Here is a 20,809-nt window from a genome sequence, read left to right as displayed (position 1 = left end):
AATGTCCGTCAACAGATGACTGGATAAACAAATGTGGTAAAAAAGAAAAGAGAAGAAGAGAAATGCTACGGAACAAATAAACTAATGGCTGTAAAGTATTAACAAAATAATATTTTACTAAAATATTTACTAAAATACTAAAATAAATTTACTAAAAATTTACTAAAATTTTATTGCAATATCCACTGTGCTTAAAATCAATACAAAGTAGACTATTGAAACTATTCGCATGCAAATGAATGAAACTATGTAGTTAATCATAGCTATGAGTAAACGACATCAACACAATTTAGCCTCAAAATCACAGTGTAGTTTTCCAAGGATTGTTAACAATAATAAAGAAAAAAGGGCTGATCATGGTTGTGAAATTCACTGATTTCCATAAAAAGAAAAGTCCTTCATCAGGCATAATTAAGACAAATCATTTATTCCTTTTAGGAGCAGCTGGAGAAAAGGCTGATTCACTACTGTACACTGCCGTCCAGTGACCTCTATGATTGGCGAAATAGCACATTTTCCAAACATTACATCAATTTCCCAAAGATCTTTTACCTCAGTATTAATGTCAAAGTATACTGAATTTCATATTATATAAAAAACGTATCTACATTAGTTTCCCGACAGTTTGGAAGAACATCCACGGGGTGACAAAAATTCTGGTGTGTGCACTGTGTATATTGAGATTCGCCCACAAAAATGAGTCTGTTGATGACTTTTAAAAAAATATATTAAGATGACAAATAAATCCTTTATTATGAAATGAAGACTCTAAGAATATTTTTAATTAGGCATTTTGGTAATAAACCATTATTATATACACATATATTTGACTTGTTCAGTGCATTTCAAAAGGAAATTCATCGACGCTGGGTGGATCACTTCTCCAGTTGCTGAGGAGTACTAAAAGCTTCGTAGACATTCGCTGCAAAGTCTTTCACTTGCTCCATCATCAGCAGGTCCTGGCGGAGAGGACAGCAAAACGTTACAGCTTGCAAAATGCACTCATAATTTGAACCCATGTCTGCCATCAAGAAACAAATTTAACTCTGAATTTTGTGGTGTTAAAGCAAAAAAGAAAACCATTGAATGAAAGGAGTATTTTTCCTTACAACAGGTTCTAGGAGATCTCTATTGTTGAGGTTCTTACGAGGGATGCCATCTTTACACTGAGGCCCAGGGACTCTCTTCACTGCACATTACCGAGGGAGTTTGGAAATGAGGCGTATTGCAAGTAATTCTTTACTTATAATACAGTTTCCAAATGACTCAGAAAAACTTAATGTGGATTCAAAGTTTAATATAATCAGTCTTAATGCATTCTAAACTACTTTCCTAAGAAAGAATATAGAGTACTAGGTAGTACAGGGAAAAATCTAAATAACCCACTGTCTGTGCAGCTTCTAGTGAGCCAATTATTGGTGTAGTATTAACAGGCACATTTATTATTAAAATGTTTCATTGCTCCACAAAACTTTTTTGATTTCTCTCAAAATTTGCGACTTGTATCGCTGATCTGCCTCAATGCTCAGCATTCTCACTAGCACAGCTTAAGGGGAAACACAAACAACTCCAACGCTGTGAGCGCAGCTGACCACCGAGTGTATCTGGGCCGACACGCTGTCGGTCCGGTGTGGGACGGTACACGGGGAGAGGTCTTCCCGACCTCCCCACTTGGCCATGGCACAATGTAACTCACAGGGCACTGCCACACTCAGCAAGCGGTTTCAAGGTTTCAGTTTCTCTGAACAAGTATCACAGGAGAGAAATGTAATTTTACGTTGGACCATGACCAAAAGTAGAATGTTTTTAATACCCGAAAGCTTTCTTCTTACCTGAACAAAGTGACTAGGTGTTTCACTGCAAACCGAGTGGACCTGTCCATTCACTATCGGAATTATCTTAGCCAAGGGCAGGCTGACACCGGAAAGGCTGAAACATATCGCAGCAGTGAGCACTCTCTGAGATTTGTCATGTAGGCATTTAACACTTTCATTGAGAATTAGTCAGTACTATGGAAAGACTATAGAAATGTGTTAATGAGAAAATAAAAACCATACATAGCTCTACCACCTAAAAATAACAACTGCAATTGACATCATGGTTAATTTCTTCCAGTAATTTTTATACATATCTAATTTTTGGTTTATTTTTAGCACACAACTATAACTTCCCAAGTATTCTATTTTAAATTTTTATTTATGTAAGTATGCTTTCATCTTATTAAAAGTTCTTCCAAAATTTTTGTGTTTTTAATGATTATGTGTGACAATTTATATCACCAGCTATGCCTAGAAGTATTAAAATTGGCCAAAGTATTAAATTATATAGGCCAATTATGGCTTGCAGTACTCGAATAAAATTAGAGAACACATTAAAATTTAAAACATTTTTACAGATGATTTATTATAGAATTGTACAACTGAAACCTATACAATTTTATTAACCAACATCACCCCAATAAATTCAATAAAAAAGTAAAACAAAAGCAAAAACCCATTTTCAGCTTTGTATTCTAAAGAGTTAAAAAAAAAAAAACCCTGAATAATTGGAATTTGGCCTATGGAAAGGTAGTTTCACAACTTAAGTACTTATCTATATTGGGGAAGTTTTTGAAAAAAATGAATTTTAATATTGAGTCCAGAAAGAGTTCTACTAATGAAGCAGTCACCGGTTTAACAGAGTTCAACTTGTTGAAAAAGGGGCACTCAAATTTATCCTCTAGGGTTTTTTGTCACCTGGAACAAAAAGTGGATACATCAAAAGCACTATATTATTCGAGTAGTCATTAGACTGATAACATTTTTCCGTGTCCTCTTACCTGTTCATGGAGTTTCCATGCTGCAGGTCCTGCTCAGTAGGTCGGAAGAACTCGGCCATGTTGTCTAGCAGCCTACTAAATCCTCGGTTTAAACAGGTGTTCAGAACCGTACTGAAATCTGGACTACACGAAATAAGCACATAAGGTACTTTTTAGATTCTTAATGGAAAAGGAAATAAATTCAATAACTGTGGCTCCCTTTCACAGCTACCATTTCTAGTCACAATCTAGGTTTTAGAGCCTAAAACACTACAGAAGTACATCAAGGAGTCAATCTTTAAAAATTAGAATAGAAAGAGAGCTTATTAGAGCAGCACAATGAAAATATTCATTCATCCATTTCTTTAGATTTTCTTACATTAGTCAGCATTTTGTACAATGTATTTTAAAATATCAATAATCGTATCACTTCTCTTGAAGAAATTTTTGAAGAGAAATCCTTATAGTCGTAGATCATTGGTTTGCTTTACCTATTCCATCATGAAATACCAATAATTGAGAAAATTTTAATATCCAGGTGAGGAAGTGGTTGTTTGAGGGATAAAGAAATTTATTTGCTGGTATGTAACTAGTAAATGGGGGACCTAGAAATGGGGACCAGTGCAGTTAAAGCACTGGGAGTATATAAAGCTGCATGGAGCGATTAAGGATGGAATAAGAACAAACACCTGGGAAACTCCAATGTGTGAAAGAAAGACAGACATAGAGGAACCTAGGAAAACATGATCTGAGAATTGAGAGAAATTAAGAGATCAGACTGCCACGGAAGCCACATGAGAAAAGAATTTCAAGAAAGGCTTGATCAACTGGGTCAATTATCAGAGAAAGGTCAAGTGAGATGAATGTTATGGGTTGATTGGATTTGGCAAAAGATCACTGATGACCTTTTCTAGAACTTCATAGAGTGATTTGGTGGAAACCTGAATAAGAAACAAAGGAGAGATCGCTACTGTGTAAAGTTAAGGGACTAGAACTTGATGAATTCAGATAGTAGATTCAGTAGCTGAGTTAACCTAAAAATGTGTTGATTTTCTTCAAGATCATGAAAAAGTACTATAAGAAGATATAATTTTCTCAGAAAACAGAACTAGAGAAATGGCCTTAAATTATCCTTAATTTCAAAGAAGTTTTGATATTTTAATCACTTAAGACAAAGTGGGCAAGACTGATATTACTACTCGGATTTTACAACGATAAAACTGCCTGACAGTTTAAGCGGCTCAAGCAAGGTTGAGCTAGAGCTAATACCTAGGCGAGCCAATTTGGAGTCTAGGTCTGCTCTTCCACTGTATAGTCTGGTGCGTCTACTGCTAACATCTTGGCTCTCTTCTGCGTGACTTCAAATGCTAATACTCAAATTAGGGAAGAGGGGAAATTTCATCACTCACAGTTTTAGGACCATTTCAGCCTATCCTGAAGGGTTGGGGGCAGAGTTCTCACGTTGAGTGCCGGTGTGAGTGTGTGTGCGCGTGTACATGACGATTGGCTGCAGCAGGCTAGCTCTGGCTTGCAAGAGCATCGCTCCCCAGCTCCCCAGGTCGGCCGTGAGTGGCTTCAAGATGGTAATCAGAAGTGCTGAGGTTACCACTTCAGTATTTCCTTTTCACAGAGCTGGTTTGTAAACATTGACTACTAGTACACACAGGGTATACTAGAATCATCCTTGAAAGACTTTTTCAAAATATAAATACTATCTTCCAGTCCCTCAACTGGTATATGGAATCTCTAGGCTAGGGAAGTAAGTGTGCCAGGCAAAGGCACCTGGAAAAAAATCTCTGCTTCCCTCCCCACCCTAATAAAAGAACCACCAATTTAGTTAGGAAATCCTACCTAAAGGCAGGGAAATAAATTCAAAATTTAATTTTAACAAAAGATTATGTTGAATATGCTGTTCAAGAAAGACTGAAAAATGGTCCTAGTACAATCAAAACAGAAACACATGTTTTCTGTTACATGCAGGATACGTACCTTTCCAACATGTCCCTAGTTTCGTTGAGCAGTTTAATAGTGGTGACATCTCTAGGAGAAAGGCCGCAGGCCTGGGAAACAAAGAGCCATGCTTCAGGTTCCACTGTCAGCACAGTGCTATGATGAAACTAGTCATACCAACAAGCTAAAGAGTTGAAGGAATCCAGAAGTCTATGCTCTACCAACAATTAAAAAATGTTAAACTAAGAAAAAACAACTGTAAAGGTTCATGTGTTTTTAAAAGATGAGACAATGTAAAATTATACTTTGTAAGACCTTTGTTTATCTGGGCCCTCTTGAACACATTTCTAGAATACATTTACAAATAAAAAAGTAGTCTTGTAGGGTGCAGAGGCCTGCTATTATTTTTTCTTTTATCACTAAGACACTTTATCAGGATATCTTTTTCATCGGTCTGCGCTACTCTGCGGCTCTGTGCATCCCTTCAATCTGAAGTTTCAGGTTTTACCTCAGTTCAGGTATGGTTCAGTTCATCATTCCTCTCTTCACTGTTCCTATGAATAGTTTTTTTTTTTTAGTTCCACTGCTGAATTTAAAACTTGGAAACTGTTTTATCATTCCAGAATGCTTTTTTAATACTCTTATTGCATCTCCTTGAGATTCTAATTTCTAAGTAAGTCTTCTCCTGTTTCTTTTATTAATTCTGTCCCGCCTGTTGTGCTTGTTCATTTTAGTCTCCACCCTGCAGGGACACCTTCAATGGGCTGTGGGTTTTTGGCCTACTCATGAATGCAGGGCGTCTCAGCACCCAACGGGTCTAACCTTGAGCTCTTTAGCGGAGGGGAAAATGTGTAGGCAATGAAAAATCTATCATTCTTTGTTCTAATGCGGAGGTATGGCGTCAGGGCCTTTCTGGTCTAAGGGTTTTCCAGTGGTCAAGTGAGAGACACTCTTTTCTCAACTGCAAAGCATGGGTGCAATCCATGTACGTGTGAAACAACCCATCGTTATTTTAAAATGAGGTTATTAACCCCTGCAATCTTTGGCATTGTTATTATTCTTAATCAATGAATAAGTTAAATCACAGCTGCCTGGGACACACAGGTGCGCAGCAGCACCAGGGTGGGCAGTTGCTAGACCAGGCCTTCTCTGTCCCCCACCCGGCTGGCAACTTCCTTCAGTCTGTTTTGATACCGCCATCAGCAACTTCAGTAACAGCAAATGTGACAGTGGCACCAGCCTGATTAAAACGTACCTTTCTCTGTCTATAAATTTAAGGTCAGGCTCTTTATCTTGGCAGGCAAAGCTCTGCATGACCTTGCCCCTCTGTCAGCCCTGTCTTCTGCTACTTGACCTCACAGAAGTACATTCTCGCCGTACGAACTGAATCGTCTCCTGAGTTCCCCACGTGTGATGAACATGCCCTCTTCATTTTACATCCTGATCATACATCACAGTATCTGTCACATAACCAACACTCAATAAAAATTTGCCGAGTTCTAAAATTATAAATGTTTCTAACTAGAAATCAGTCATATGAAATTTGCTTTCTAAATTAATGAGGTTTTATTTAAATTATTGAAATATCTATCTTTCAATCACATACCTTGTAAGAGACTCAGAGATCTAAATTTTAAGAGACAGTAAAAAAAATTAAATACGTTGAGTCCCTGGTTTGGTTAAATGGTTATGAATTAGGTACCTGAGCTGCTAGTGGAGTTTCTTCATCTGGCATCATATAATGGCATAAGAAAGATCTGGATCCATCTTTATCAACCCAGCACGAAGATTCGTGCTGCTCTGTGAGATTTCTGATTTCTTTTAGTTTTTGCTCCAAGTCCAAAAGGGACAAAGAATGTTTAAGAGAAACACTGGAAACAGAGGAAAGGAAACTGGGAATTAACTGAAATGACATGATACATCCTATCCACTCTTTTCCTAACATGTTAGTATCTGAGATCCTGTTTCAGCCAGTCAAACCTGAAATTGCTGACTGTGAGATCACTAGAGTAGATAAGAAGTAAGCCATCAGTTAAGGGGCATTATTACAGAGCCAAGAAAAACCTTGCTGCATATTTCACAAGAAAATTCCCACTGTAATTATAGATATTACCAGTCTAAGTAAGAGATAAAAGCCTCACAGGCAGGTTTTACAGTAGGCTTTTTATCTTATGACCCAAATATTTCTGGTTTGTTTGGAAATCAACAAACAATGAAACACTAGGACTTTCCCCTTAGTATCAAAAGGTAGACAGTGGACCCCACAATGCAGTATCCAGGGCTGTGTGTCTCACTAGGCTACAAGCAATTTCGGAAACCACCGTTTGTGAAGTTACTAGTGTTTGTCAAGCTGCTAGCTTCACTAGAAGATCTCTACTTTTTCTTTTACTCATTCGAGTCAGAGGTCAGAAAAGCCAAAACAAAGTGCCTTACTTTCCTAAAATCTTCTGCACAGCTTGTTTAATGACAGTGATCAATTCTGTCAGGCCTATTAAAAGAAAAACAAGCACAAAAACCTTGTTTTTTTTCCAAACTCCTCAATAATACAAATAAATGAATTACAATTAGTTTATAGGTCGTAAATAAAAATCTTACCATCTCCAAGGAGGTGTTGAATACTTGATAAATATTGCTGTTGGACATCTGGGGGGGCGAGCACTGTCTGTACAAAATAGAGTCAGGTTAAATTACCCAAAATTATTAGTAAGTGAATATTTTCAGTGTAACTGGAGCTGAGATTTTCAGGACCTGGACTAACAAGCAAAATATTATTCTTTAACATAACAGTCTAGTTTTAAAATGTAAAACTAATAATGCTAAAAGTTTACAATCACATGAGATATACGGGTATTTAATTTATAGAAATTACCAGAATAAATAACATTCAGTTAAAAGTTTGACCCTCTTGAAGAAAGGGCACTATCTGTTCTAGTCTATTACACTTACGGTGCCATTTTTGCCAACCGCTGCATTATCCAGGTAGATATATCCACCAATAATGTTCAACTGGACTCGCAAAAGGACAACCAGCATACAAGTACTATACACAGCCACAATACTTCTTGTGAAACCTTCAGAGAGAAAGGAAAATCACTTGGTACTATTATGGAAACACAAATAAATGTGTAAAATCACAAATCATCCCTATGGTTATTTTTTCATAGGATGACTTAAAAATATGTTTGTAACTGTTTCAAGTACAAAAATATGCCAATTCAAAATATTTCAAAGCCTATTTCCTTATATCTTTTTAATGGAGATTAGGTATGATCTCTTAATTAATACAATAACCAATATATTGAGTGAAGGGATATACATTATAAGCTTTAAAAAATTAAATAAGGCCCTGGCCGGTGTGGCCCATTTGGTTGGAGCATTGTCCTACAAACTGAAAGGTCTGGGCTCAATTGCTGGTTGGGGCACAGGTCCAGGTTGCAGGTTCGGTCCTAGGTCCAGGCGTGTGTGAGAAGCAACCAATCAATGTTTCTCTCTCATATCCATGTTTCTCTCCCTCCCTTCCTTTCTTTAAAAAGTTTATTTATTTTTTTAAATTCTTGTTTATTCTATTACAGCTGTCACAATTTCTCTCCCTTTGCTGTCCTCTGCCCATCCCACCCCCCGCTCCCACAGTCAGTCCTCACACTGCTGTGCATGTCCGTGGGTCATTCATGCTTGTTCTTTGACTACCCCCTTCTCCTTCTTCCTACCATTTCCCCCACCTTCTTCCCCTCTGGCAGCTGTCAGTCTGCTCCATGTTTTAATGTCTCTCGTTCTGTTTTGTTTGATAGTCTATTTTGTTCATTAGATTCCTCTTACAAGTGAGATCATATGGTTTTTGTCTTTCACCAATTGGCTTATTTCACTTAGCATAATATTCTCTAGGTTCATCCTTGCTATTGCAAAAGGTAGGAATTCCTTCTTCTTTCTTTCTGCTGCATAGTATTCCATTGTGTAAATGTACCACAGTTTTTTAATCCATTCATCTACTGATGGGCACTTAGGCTGTTTCCAACACTTGGCTATTGCAAACAGCACTGCTATAAACATTGGGGTGCGTAAGTTCTCTTGAATTGGTATTTTGGGATTCTTAGGGTGTATTCCCAGCAATGGAATCAATGGGTCAAAAGGCACTTCCATTTTTAGTTTTATGAGGAAATTCCATACTGTTTTCCACAGTGGCTGCACCAATCTGCATTCCCACCAACAGTGCACTAGGGTTCCCTTTTCTCCGCATCCTCGCCAGCACTTGTTGTTTGTTGATTTAGTAATGAAGGCCATTCTGACTGATGTGAAGTGATATATCTCATTGCGGTTTTAATTTACATCTCTCTGATGGCTAGTGATGTTGAACATCTTTTAATGTCTATGAGCCATCTGTATGTCTCCCTTGGGGAAGTATCTATTCAAGTCTTTTGCCCATTTTTTAATTTGGTCATTTGTCTTCTTGGTGTTGAGTTGTATGAGTTCTTTATATATTTTAGAGATCATACCCTCGTCCAATGTATCATTGGCAAGTAAGTTCCTGACGATAGTTTCTTTAGCTTTTTAATTTGATATAGTCCCATTTTTTTCCCTTTATTTCCCTTTCCCTAGGAGATATATCAGCAAAAATATTGCTACATGGGATATCTAAAATTTAATGCCTCTGTTTTCCACTAGGACTTTTATGGTATCACAATCTTAAGTTTATCCAGTTTGAGTTTATTTGATGTATGGTATAAGTTGGTCGTCTAGTTTCACTTTTTTGCATGTAGCAGTCCATTTCTCCCAACACGATTTGTTGAAGACTGTTTTTACTCCGTTTTATGCTCCTGCCCCCTTTGTCAAATATTAATTGACTGCAGAGACCTGGGTTTATTTCTGGGCTCTCTGTTCTGTTCCGTTGACCTAGATGTCTGTTCTTATGTCAGTACCGGACTGTTCTGAGTACACTGGCCTTGTAGTATGGTGTAATAGCAGGCATTGTGATCCGTCCAGCTTTGTTCTTCTTTCTCAAGATTGCTGAGGCTATTTGGATTCCTTTTTGGTTCCATGTAAGTTTTTAAAATATGTGTTCTAGATCTGTGAAATATGCCATTGGTATTTTAATAGAAATTGCTCTAAAAATCAGTAAGTGTGTCCTCGGGCAAGGATTAAAAACAAACAAACAAACAAATAAATGGAAAATAAGAAAGGACTGGGAAGCACTAAGAGTTGTAGCCTCGGAACTCTGATTTGTCCAGGGAGCTAGTTCAGAGTAAAAGAGGGCAAAGCATGAAGGACTCCACCCTTCAAAGGCAGGTGACGGAGGATGAGCCCTTTAAAGGCCTGATGAAAGGTACAGAATCATAGAGAAACGCCTGGAGATGAGGTTTACAGTAACATAGGGCAGTGTTCCAAATGAGGAGAGAGCAAAGGTGTTGACTGTTGCTGTGAGGTCTAGCAGGAGGAAATGTCCAGTGGATTTAGCAACATAAAAGTTACTACTAATGTTGCAAGATCTCCTTGGGTGGAGAGGGGAGTGGAGACTAGGCTGTAGTGTGTCAAAGGGTGAGTGGGAGTGAGGAGAAGGGAATGAAGAAATCTTTGTTATTCTATAAGTGTGTGAAAATGTATACAGCTGAAAGGAAATACAGGGTACTATACAAAGGTTTAATTTATTCTCAAAGAGGAAGGTTTAACCATGATTCAGTTGGCAAAGACTAGTTGCGTGGACGGGAGAATGTAGGAATAACTGACGGTATGAAGCTCTAAGACATGGGCGTATGTGTATTAATATATATATCTACATGCATGCCCCAGGGTGGCTCTTTGCTTCAAACTTCTATTACGGATGAAAGTCTGTATACAACATCAAAGTTTCTACCTGAGTCGGAGGAAAAACTTCTTTAAAGTCTAATATTGCAGACATCAGTACCTGGTACAGGCGTATGCAGGACAGGTGTCCACGTTATCCTAACAATAACAATAATCCAGCAACACCATTAATACTCACTAAGCACCCTCTATGAGCAGACAGCGTTCTGCTTGTTTTTGGAGAATCATTTAACCCTGACAACTCTGCGGGCTAGCGAGCCCCCCGCACAGCAGAGCATACACATCTCCCTTTAGAGACGCTGTGAGGACGTGCTGTCACGGAGCACGGACACTTACTTATTATCTTCAGATCCTCCCATATTTCTAGCTTGTTTGAAGGCCTAGAGAAAAAAAAAGAATATATGAAAATAATAATTAGATAATCTAACAAAACTTTGAACTTTACAGCTATATATTTAATTATAGTTTATAACAGGTAATTGTAGAAAACAAAGATCACAAATTATAGTTAAAAAAACCCTATAACTTTAGTAACCAAGGACAACAACTATTTTCACTAGTACATTAGTATGTATTTCCAGTGTTTTACCTTTCTGAGCATATGCCTATATATGTTATAAAATCATAATGGAAAAACAGAAAAAATGTTTATTTCTTTCCCTCGTTTACCATTTCACACATAATGAAGTAGGTCTTCTATTCATTCAAACCTAAATAATGAAGTTTTTTTTTGTTTAAAGTATCATTACAAACACATGGATTTAAATATATATTAATATTTGATATGTTTTAACTCATTGTGGTCATTCTTATTGATGTTCAAATTGTCCATCTTTGACCAAGATGGGGACTATTCAGGTTCATTCCTGAATCCTTCTCACATGAGCTCACTTGTCTCTGATAGCTTCCTTGCTTATTGACATGAAAAGTTGTTGTGTTAACTTGTTCATTTCTTGCTGCAGATCTGAAATCAGCCATTTCTCCAACAGTCTTACTCCCTGGTAGCAGGAAATCACAGTCTGAGATGGCAACTTTCAATTAAAGATTAGAGATGCCCATTGCCACTGGGTAGCAATTCTAAGCATTTTCCGTATTTATGTATCCATATGAACATATATTCAAAGAGATAAAATGTATCATGAATTCATTCTAATTTTACTTTTTAAAATTTTTATTTAATAGTTTTAGAAAGAGAGAGGAAGGGGGAGAGGGAGACAGAGAGAGAGACACTGATTTGTTGTTCCAGTTATTTATTGGGACAACACTCTACCCAACTGAGCTACCTAGCCAGGGCTGCTTCTGATTCTTTAGTGTAACTAAAATATCGGCTAAAGAATTAATCTAATCTTTTCAAAGTGTTCGACCTCTCTTGTGATAGAAGATATTTAAGATTTTTTGTCACTGGCCCTGGCCAGGTAGCTCAGTTGGTTAGAACACCATCCTGATATGCCAAGGTTGTAGGTTCGATCCCAGTCAGGGCACATACAAGAAGCAACCAATGAAGGCATAAGTAAGTGGAACAACAAATAAAGTCAATATTTTTTCTCTCTTTTTCTCGCTCTTCCTTACTCTCTCTCTAAATTCAATAAATTATTTTTTAAAGATTTTATTTATTTTTAGAGAGAGGGAAAGGGAGGGAGAAGAGCAGGAAACATCCATGTGTGGTTGCCTCCTGTGAGCCCCCTACTGGGGACCTGGCCCGCGCAAACCAGGCATGTGCCCTGACTGGGAATTGATTCAGTGACCCTTTGGTTCTCAGGCCAGCACTCAATCCACTGAGCCACACCAGCCAGGGCTAAAATCAATAAATTAAAAAAAAATTTTTTTTAAAGATTCTTTGTCACTCACTGAAACACTGTCATTATCAATATTCGATAAGAATGCCAAGTCCCAGAAACAGTGGTGAATGTTCATCTGCTATTATAAAACTGACAGAATAAGACTATCAAATCTTCTATTTATTTCTGACTAGATATTACCATAATTAGTTTAAAGAGAAAATTAACTTGCTTGACAGGCTTATATGAGATCTTAGCTCACTGAAACTAATAGAAAAGCAATCATTAGATTGGAGGCCTCATTTAGTCACACTTCATAAGGGCTCAAGCCCCTCTTTACGCAAATATCTTTCAAGTGGATATTCTTCTACTCCAATCTGCAAATAGTAATTTCAAATCAAGAAGAAAAATAACAATGAGATGTAAAGAGGAAACAGTGAATGACAACGGTTGCTCATCTTAAACTCTTAGAACTTAAGAAATTCTCCTGTCTGCGTATGGAGTAAGAAAAGAGAAATGACATCTTTTCTTCAAAGCTGGCCAGATCGGCCTTCAAAATTAATCCATCTTCTCTAGCTTGGCACATTTTCACCCCACATTTGGCTTTTCCTTTCTTTTTTTAACCACAGATCAAACATAATGTGTCTTGAATTATAATTTAGTTCATTTACTTCCTCCCCTGAAGGCAACATCTTACAGGGAAAGAGACCTTACCTCATCTGAATTATGGCAAGGAGCAGAGTCACCAAGAAGGAAGAACGCCACTCTGTTTACTGTGTCTGTTTTTATGTTGCTTTCAGAAAGGTGCTGTTTACTTTTTTATTTCTCTTGTTTCCCCAATAAGACCAAAACTTAAGACAATTAAAATGTATTTTTATTCTCTGCTTATGTACACAGATGTGATAATTAGCATTTATTTGAGAGTAATCTGCTCATGTGTTTCTTCTTCATATAATTATATAAACGAACTTATAAATGGAACCTTAACATCTGTATGTAAAAGTGAAATCATGTCAACCTCTGGGAACAATGAAATTTAGTAGCAAAACCCCTTATCACTGGCATTACACTTCAATCAGATAAAATCTCAAGTACACAGATCCACTGTTACTTTGGGAGACACTCTCTGAATATAGAAAATGTTTCAAGAAATTTTCCAGCTTTCTATTGAAGTTGCCTGAGCAGTAAATTCCTATGTGCAAAGTGAATGATAATATCTGCCTCACAAGGACACTGAAAATTCAACGGGAGCAAGAGTGAAAATTAATTCACGTGAGGAGGAAATGGGAGTGTGCATGTATCTAGCACTGGGCCTGGCACAGAGAGACAGCCCGGAAATAGCACTTCCTTCCCCCGGGTGCTGGGGGAGGGTTATAAGGAAAGCAAACATTTCAGTAAGGGCACAGTGATGAAAATTTATTAACTGAAACCATTTCCCTTCACCATGTTCATTAAAATGAGAAGCCATCTCCTTCCGGAACCCTTTTCAAACTTACACGGCAGCACACTAACTCATAATACCACAACACATACCGCGCGTCATACACGAGGGCCCGTGTGGGAAAGCGCTGGGGGCCCGGGAACTGTCCCGGGAAGGCCCATTATCCTTACTGTGTGCGCACATTCCATCTGCACTTCTTTAGTTAGTTCACATGCCTTCTTTATCTACAATGTGTGTTCACATGCTCTACCTGTTACATTGTAAACTCTTTAAGAAGCCCAATGTTCAACATAACTTGGCTTCACAATATCTGGTTCGGAAACACGTTCCCTAACACTCAATAATTACATTTCTGAATAACATCAAAGTGATATAAGATCTATTTATACAAAAACCAAAATGATATAAATATTTGTTCACCTAAATATTTTGTGCATCAAGGTAGAGCATAAACAAATGGACAAGATAAAATATGAACTCAATGATGTAGTTGGTAAATATTTTTTCTAAATAAGCCTATATATTATAAACTTTAATTAGAAAAAATAAGGAAACAAAGATGTGTGAAAAGTATTTCAGCTGACTGTATAAACTTTGAGTGCTGTGTAGACATAAAGAGACGCGACCACTTGCGTTTACCTGTGTTTCAGCAGAGCTGTGAGGCTCTCGGAATTGAGCTGCTGCATCAAGGCCTCCTTCAGCGTTGGCAGCATGGACAGCACTGCGGCACAGACAGAACACAAAACGGGTCACGGGGGGCACAGTTCCCTCCCTGGGAGGCACACACTGGTTCAGCCCACGTGACAGGACTAGCAACCAGCAAGGGTGGGCAGGGCAGAGCAGGGCTAGAGTTTTCAAATTAATAGTCCTAATGGGTTACACACCGATAAGTCATTTATCTGCTACGTCAAGTGAACAAAATTTTATATCCACTGTGACCACGCAACGTAAACAAGTACACAAAGAACAAGTGCGGAGGACTTGTTCCCCGGTGCTAGCAGCGGTGGTCTCCGGGCTACGGATTACACATAATTCTTTTTTTTCTCCCCTTTTCTGTACTCTCCGACTTCTCTTTACAATAAATGTTTACTTCTGATGTAACAAAGTGATTACAAACAACACTTTCATCTTTAGCCATACTTTCTGCTTCACGTGTTATTTCTAATTTTAGGAAAACATCTATTTATCGAATACCACAGGTGACAAACATTTATTATAACCCAGGAGGGAGTGCATCAGGCTGGGCATGAAGAGCTGCTGAGCTGTAGTTCTGGTTCTGCCAACGGCTACTGCCTGGAACTCCCACGAATAACATGAAGAGAAAATATGATATGGTATCATACAGAAAAAAGGCTGCACGCAATTTATAGTTGTTTTATTTATGGCTCTGTGCATGGAAAAATGTACACATGTAAATTTAAAGTAAGTTTATAACACTAAATGAGTAATGAAAAAATGAAAAAAATGTCAAGACATCACAAATGGAACATTCTAAAAGGGAAAACTTTAGTGTACAATTTTTACTTCTTGACTAGGCAAGACATTAATTATAAAATCCACATTATTTTTTTCTGTAGAAAGTTCAGCTTTTAACCAACTCTAGACATTTATTTCAGTATTATATGTACCATGTAGCTTCAGCATATTTCCTCAAGCTGTATGATTAAATCCCCTAAGCCCAGCAGGGGCGTCCAACCTTTTGGCGTCTTTGGGCCACACTGGAAGAAGAGTTGTCTTGGGCCATACATTAAATACATAAGCACTAATGCAAACTGAGGAGCAAAAAAAAAAAAGGTTTTAAGTAAATTTACAATTTGTGTTGGGCTGCATTCACATCATCCCGGGCTGTGGGTTGGACACCCCTGAAGGTATTTAGACTATTAACTAAAGTAGCAGTAGAAGGTGACTAATATCTCTTAAGTCTACTTGGTATTTATATATGGCCGAATATGACATGTTACTTTACCCAGAAAAAGCAAGGTTAGAGTCTTAGGGAACTGATTTAAAGATTATATGGTATAACAACATGATGTGAGAAGAGTCTCTTCAATAATTCTCCTGAGAGGTGAGAGCTTTTACTTCCCATTTCAGCCTCCTGAACCAAAGACAAGTCTATTCTTCAGTTCTAGCCGCCTGTGCGAAGACTGAACAAATATGTTTCCTTATCTAGTTGAATACAGTATTCATGTCTCGTCTTAGCCATCTGGTCTCCGTGACAAACAGGCCCAGTTTACCCACACATTACAAGATGGCCCTTCATCAGCCATGAGTCTGCGTGACCCTGCGCAAGTTACTCAATCTCTGCGCCCCCGTACACCTCCTCCGCAAGTAAGGACAGCACTGGGTCTACCTCACAGGATTGCTGTAAGGATGCAGACATACACAGCATTTAGAACGGTGCTTCTTTGCCTGTGGAAGTGCTCAGTAGTGTTAGTGCTTATTGTTATCCTGACTTAGCTTCCTCTGACACATTCCAGTCTGTATCTTCTTGCACGAGAGGCAGAAATGGGCCTGTACCATGACTAGTGCAAAGCTGAACCACAGACTTTATTACTGAAGCCTAAGATTAAATTAGTACTTCTAGAAGTCACAGCATACTATTTGTTCATAGCAGGCTTATGCTCAGTCAGAATTCCCAGTCTTTACTCATATATCCTGCTTCTCAGCAAGCTTGGGGAATTCTGTATCTGTACAACTGACTTTTAGTACAGAAGATTCACTTACCCTAATCCAGCACTTACATAAGACAAGACTATGGACTATAAGACTTTTACATCCGGAACCTTCATTGATGGTGTCAGCTATGTGTTCATGCATGGTGTCATGTGTGAATTTGATAAGCATTCCTTCTAAATCCTTTCTAAAATCATGAAGAAGAAAAAGCCTAAGGTCAGGGCACAGAAGCATTTTATTAGATGCTATTTTTCAAGTTGGGGATAATTTCTTGGGCAGAAAACTAGCTATATTTACCTAAAAGTACTAAATATTTTTAGTATATCCATTACATCTTATTCAAAATGACAGAAATTTAATCATATGACTTGTAACCTGATTATCAATGCATACCAGAAAGCTAATTTAAAAAGTCTTTCTGTGAACCTACATTTTGGCTCCTAGTGATTACCCAAAGGTATTTATTTGTTGTTTATCATGTTTTTCTCTCACTAGCACATAAACCCTGAAGGTCAGGGATTTTTTTTTTTTTTTTTTTTATTGTTCACTTCTGTTTCCCCAGTGCTGGGCACCCCAAGTTATTTGCTGGATGAATAAGTAAAATGAATGATTAAGCATTTGTATTGTATATTGATTTATATTGACTTTTTTAATCCTCACTGGAAGATATGGTTTTATTAATTTTAGAGAGGAAGGGAGAGAAAGAGAGAGAGAAACATCGATGTGAGAGAAACAATGATGGGATGCCTCCCACATGTGCCCCTACCAGGACTTGAACCCACAACTCAGGTATGTGCCCTGCCTGGAAATCAAACCCTGCAACCTTCTGGTGTGCGGGATGACGTTCCAACCAACCGAGTCACGGCAATTTATATCGATTTTTAAAATTTACATTAAGAGATGTATTTCAGCTAAATCATATAATAAATACTTGCTAGATTTTTCCTTTGCCTTTTCTTCTAATGTTTGTCCCGGAGGTATGCGAATTAATACAAATCATCAAGTAACTTTATACATGCATAAATATTTCTCTTTGGCTTACCTGTCATATTGCAAGTCCTCTGGTTACTTTCAAAATGATATTGTCGCCGTGCTTGGGCGATATATTCTGCAGCTTCCTTTTCTTGTATTTCTCTGATTTTCTTCTGTCCATACTTCCCCAGGATATATACTCCTAAAATTGTACATTTAAAACAAGCTAGTATATTAATCCAATAACTAGTGTATTAGAAATTCCAAACCATACTTTTAACCTGCTTTATCTAAATATAAAGCTTATATTAGCAAAAAGCTAAAAATTACAACTTTAAAAACCTAAATTGAAGACTTATATAAGAATTGTGACCTAAGAGAAGGAAGAGGAGATTGTCATTTTAACAGCCAATGTAGACAGGTGCAAAAGGACTAGGTCTGAAAAACAAAGGGACTGAGTCTACGAAGCCTGGTCACACCTTTAATTGTAAACGGGAGATATTCCACACGGTCAGCAACAGGGAATTGCTTACGGAAATTAAGGTCTATCCATACAACTGAATCTGGTGTAGCTATTAAAAACTACATTACTAAATACTTAGTGGCTCAAGTAAATATCCATGTTATATTATTATATGACGAAATAAGATCCTGGAAGTTTCACGATACACAGAAAAACAGGTGGGTTTTCATTTCTAACATATAATAAATAATGATCATTGTTGAATAGTGGGATAGGAGGCGATTTTTCCTTGTTATTTTGCTACCACTGGATGACTAAACCTCTGTGAGCACACATGTTGATGTCTAGCTTTCAAACCTGTCAATATATGTCTCCTATTAAGTGCTTTCTTGAATTTTTGTAACTTTACATGCCAGTTTGATCCATGTGACCTTTTTTAGCTATTACTTGTATTTTAATTATTTGTATATTTGTTGCTATGTTGTGTGCTCTGAATTCATATATTGGAACCCTAACGCCTGATGTGATGGTGTTAGGAGGTGGGGTCTCTGGGAGGAGCCCTCATGAATGGGATGTGTCCTTATAAGAGGGGTTTCACAGAGCCCCTTCTGCTGTACGAGGATATAACAAGCGTGCACCTTGGAAGCAGGTCCTCACTTAACCATGCTGGCACCCTGACCCTGGGCTTCCTGTCTCCGCAACTGTGAGAAATAAATTTACGTTGTTTATACGCTGCTCAGTCTGTGGTATTTGGTTATAGCAGCCTGAATGGACTAAGACACTATTTTTCACTCCCACCTGATCATGAAGTCCACAAAGGCAAAGTGGTACAATGTGGAGAGGGAATGTGCTTTGGGATGTGACACTCCTGGGTCTGAATTCTCGCTTTCTCATGACTAACTCTGAGACCCTGGGCAAGTTTCTTAATATCTAAGGTCTCTAGTTCCCACACTCTTGAATGAGGTAATAATAACTACTCTTGTTGTCATCCCCACTGAATGTAAGAGCTTAGCACAGTGCCCACTGGGCACCCAATAAATGGTAATTATTACTGTTAAAAGTCTCTCTAAATCTTCTATTTCCAATCACATTACCTTCAACCTACAGGCACTCCATAAATATTTCTTAAATAGATTAACTGAAATGTAACATGTTACAGGACCTCTCCCTTGAAGCAGAAAAACATATGAGGCTCAAACAAATACCATAAGGTCATCTTCTTTTTTTCTTTTAGATTAACTTCTGTTTTTAAATTATAAAACACTAGGATTATTTTCTTTTTCTGTCTCTCTGAACCCCCTTTTCTTTCTCATTCCACTTAATCTGTAACTATAAAGCTCTCAACAGATGTATTGAAAAAATGTATAATTGTGTCTTATGTATAATCTTTTCCTTCCCCTATGATTACTCCCAATCTACTGTTAGATTTTTCCTCTAAGTTTGAAGGTGTATGCTAGTCTTTCTGAGATTGCTAAAGGGAGATTTGTTCTTTTCCTTTAGTGGTGGCAAAAATACTGTATTTATACTTCTTCCATCACACAGGTACCTTTAGCTTCTACAAATATTTATAAAGTGGACTTACCAGTCTTAGTGTAATCTAAATATACATCAGATGTTAGTGACTGAAAATATCGAAAAACATTTTAACTGTAAAGGATTTCTCAAAAATATTTATTGAAAATTTTCATATGCTCATCAAATTATGATAGACCTCAGAGACTAGAAAGATGCTCTCCTTGCCTCATCAACAAGATGCCTGTTTTAAACTTTCAAGAACCGGCAGATCTGAATTATTGTTAATTTCAAATTGTTTGGGGGACAATAGAATATAATCCAATAGTAGTAAGAGAAAAGCAACCACATTCTTTGGGGAACTTCTGTTCTTGTTTTTTAAGTACTTCTGCAACCAAAGCATGTAGTTAGTGATAACATTTGTCAAAAAACTCCAATTCTAAAAATTTCTTAATATTCCTGCATTTTCTTCTCCTGTATCTCACAAGGCTTTTTATTCTCTCCTGTACACCCCTGCTCATCACGGCTGACGGCCATATGAGGAAAAAGCCTCTCAAGGTTGTCATCTTACTGCTGTCTGTTTCTAAATCTCTTTTCAGCCTGTGCACCTTAGTAATGTCACTAGATGGGCATGGATCCCAACCTTCAGGAAGACTGCCCATAGGGAAACCACCGTCTTACTGCATAATTTGCAGCATAGTTCACCTTCTACAACAGAAATGCAGCTAAAATATTGATTTGTGGTTTGTTTGGTTTTTTTTGTCTAGTATATATCTCCCAGTCCTTCTGTACAACTGTCCTGTTTTCAAAAATTTGAATTAACTTTAAGGCAACACTCGACACGCAGACTTTAAGTAACTCCTGGAGTATAAGGAAATTTCTGCAAAGGGTGAAGAAGCCAAGCAAAATACAAGGAGTGCCACATAGAAACAAAGAATCTCAGGAAAACACTAGAAGAGCATTTAAAAAAAGTGTGTCCGTAAGAGAATGGTGCCTTAAAACAGAAACTTAATTGTGGTGGGTTCTCCCAAAGGCTGGGAGAATAAAGGATAGGCGACAAACAGGTCGTGGCAAAGGGCAGGCATTTCACAATCGGGGAGAGGGAGAAAACCTTGGGGGTTTGTGTCCCTACCCGAGTGTTGAACATATGTGGTACTATGGTCGCCCGGCCTCTCTATTTTGGAAGACTGTCACCTCTCTTCCACCCTCTTCTCCCACTGTCCCATTCCAAGAACGCTGTCACCCACCTCCGAGGACCGTGCCCAGGAAGATACACTTCTTTTTGTGACGTTTGAGAAAATTCCACAAAGATCTCAGCATCTTCAGTCCCTGGGGTTGCGGGCTGCCTAGGGGTGGGGGCTTGGTGCACCAGGAAACCCTTTCTTTGTCACCTGGCCTGGACGACTCGGCAGGACCGCCGTGGCCCG

The 20,809-nt window shown here is 38.0% G+C and overlaps 1 protein-coding gene across 1 annotated transcript; it reads right to left on the bottom strand.

Moving 5' to 3' along the window:
* Nucleotides 1-728: 728 nt before the first annotated feature.
* PEX3 (peroxisomal biogenesis factor 3) lies at nucleotides 729-20,762 on the bottom strand. The gene is made up of 12 exons (XM_024551930.3): nucleotides 20,630-20,762; nucleotides 17,478-17,609; nucleotides 14,402-14,483; nucleotides 10,880-10,923; nucleotides 7,694-7,818; nucleotides 7,343-7,409; nucleotides 7,181-7,235; nucleotides 6,450-6,618; nucleotides 4,787-4,857; nucleotides 2,819-2,941; nucleotides 1,833-1,929; nucleotides 729-959 (listed from the first exon to the last, which is right to left on the bottom strand). Exons 1-12 carry the CDS (start codon nucleotides 20,700-20,702, stop codon nucleotides 876-878), a joined length of 1,122 nt encoding a protein of 373 aa, XP_024407698.1. The 5' UTR covers nucleotides 20,703-20,762; the 3' UTR covers nucleotides 729-875.
* Between the last annotated feature and the right edge of the window lie 47 nt (nucleotides 20,763-20,809).

Source organism: Desmodus rotundus, chromosome 11 (assembly GCF_022682495.2).
Source record: "Desmodus rotundus isolate HL8 chromosome 11, HLdesRot8A.1, whole genome shotgun sequence".
NCBI lineage: Eukaryota > Metazoa > Chordata > Mammalia > Chiroptera > Phyllostomidae > Desmodus > Desmodus rotundus.
The sequence above is the reverse complement of the archived record's forward strand: the minus strand, read 5'-3'. Positions and strand labels throughout refer to the sequence as shown.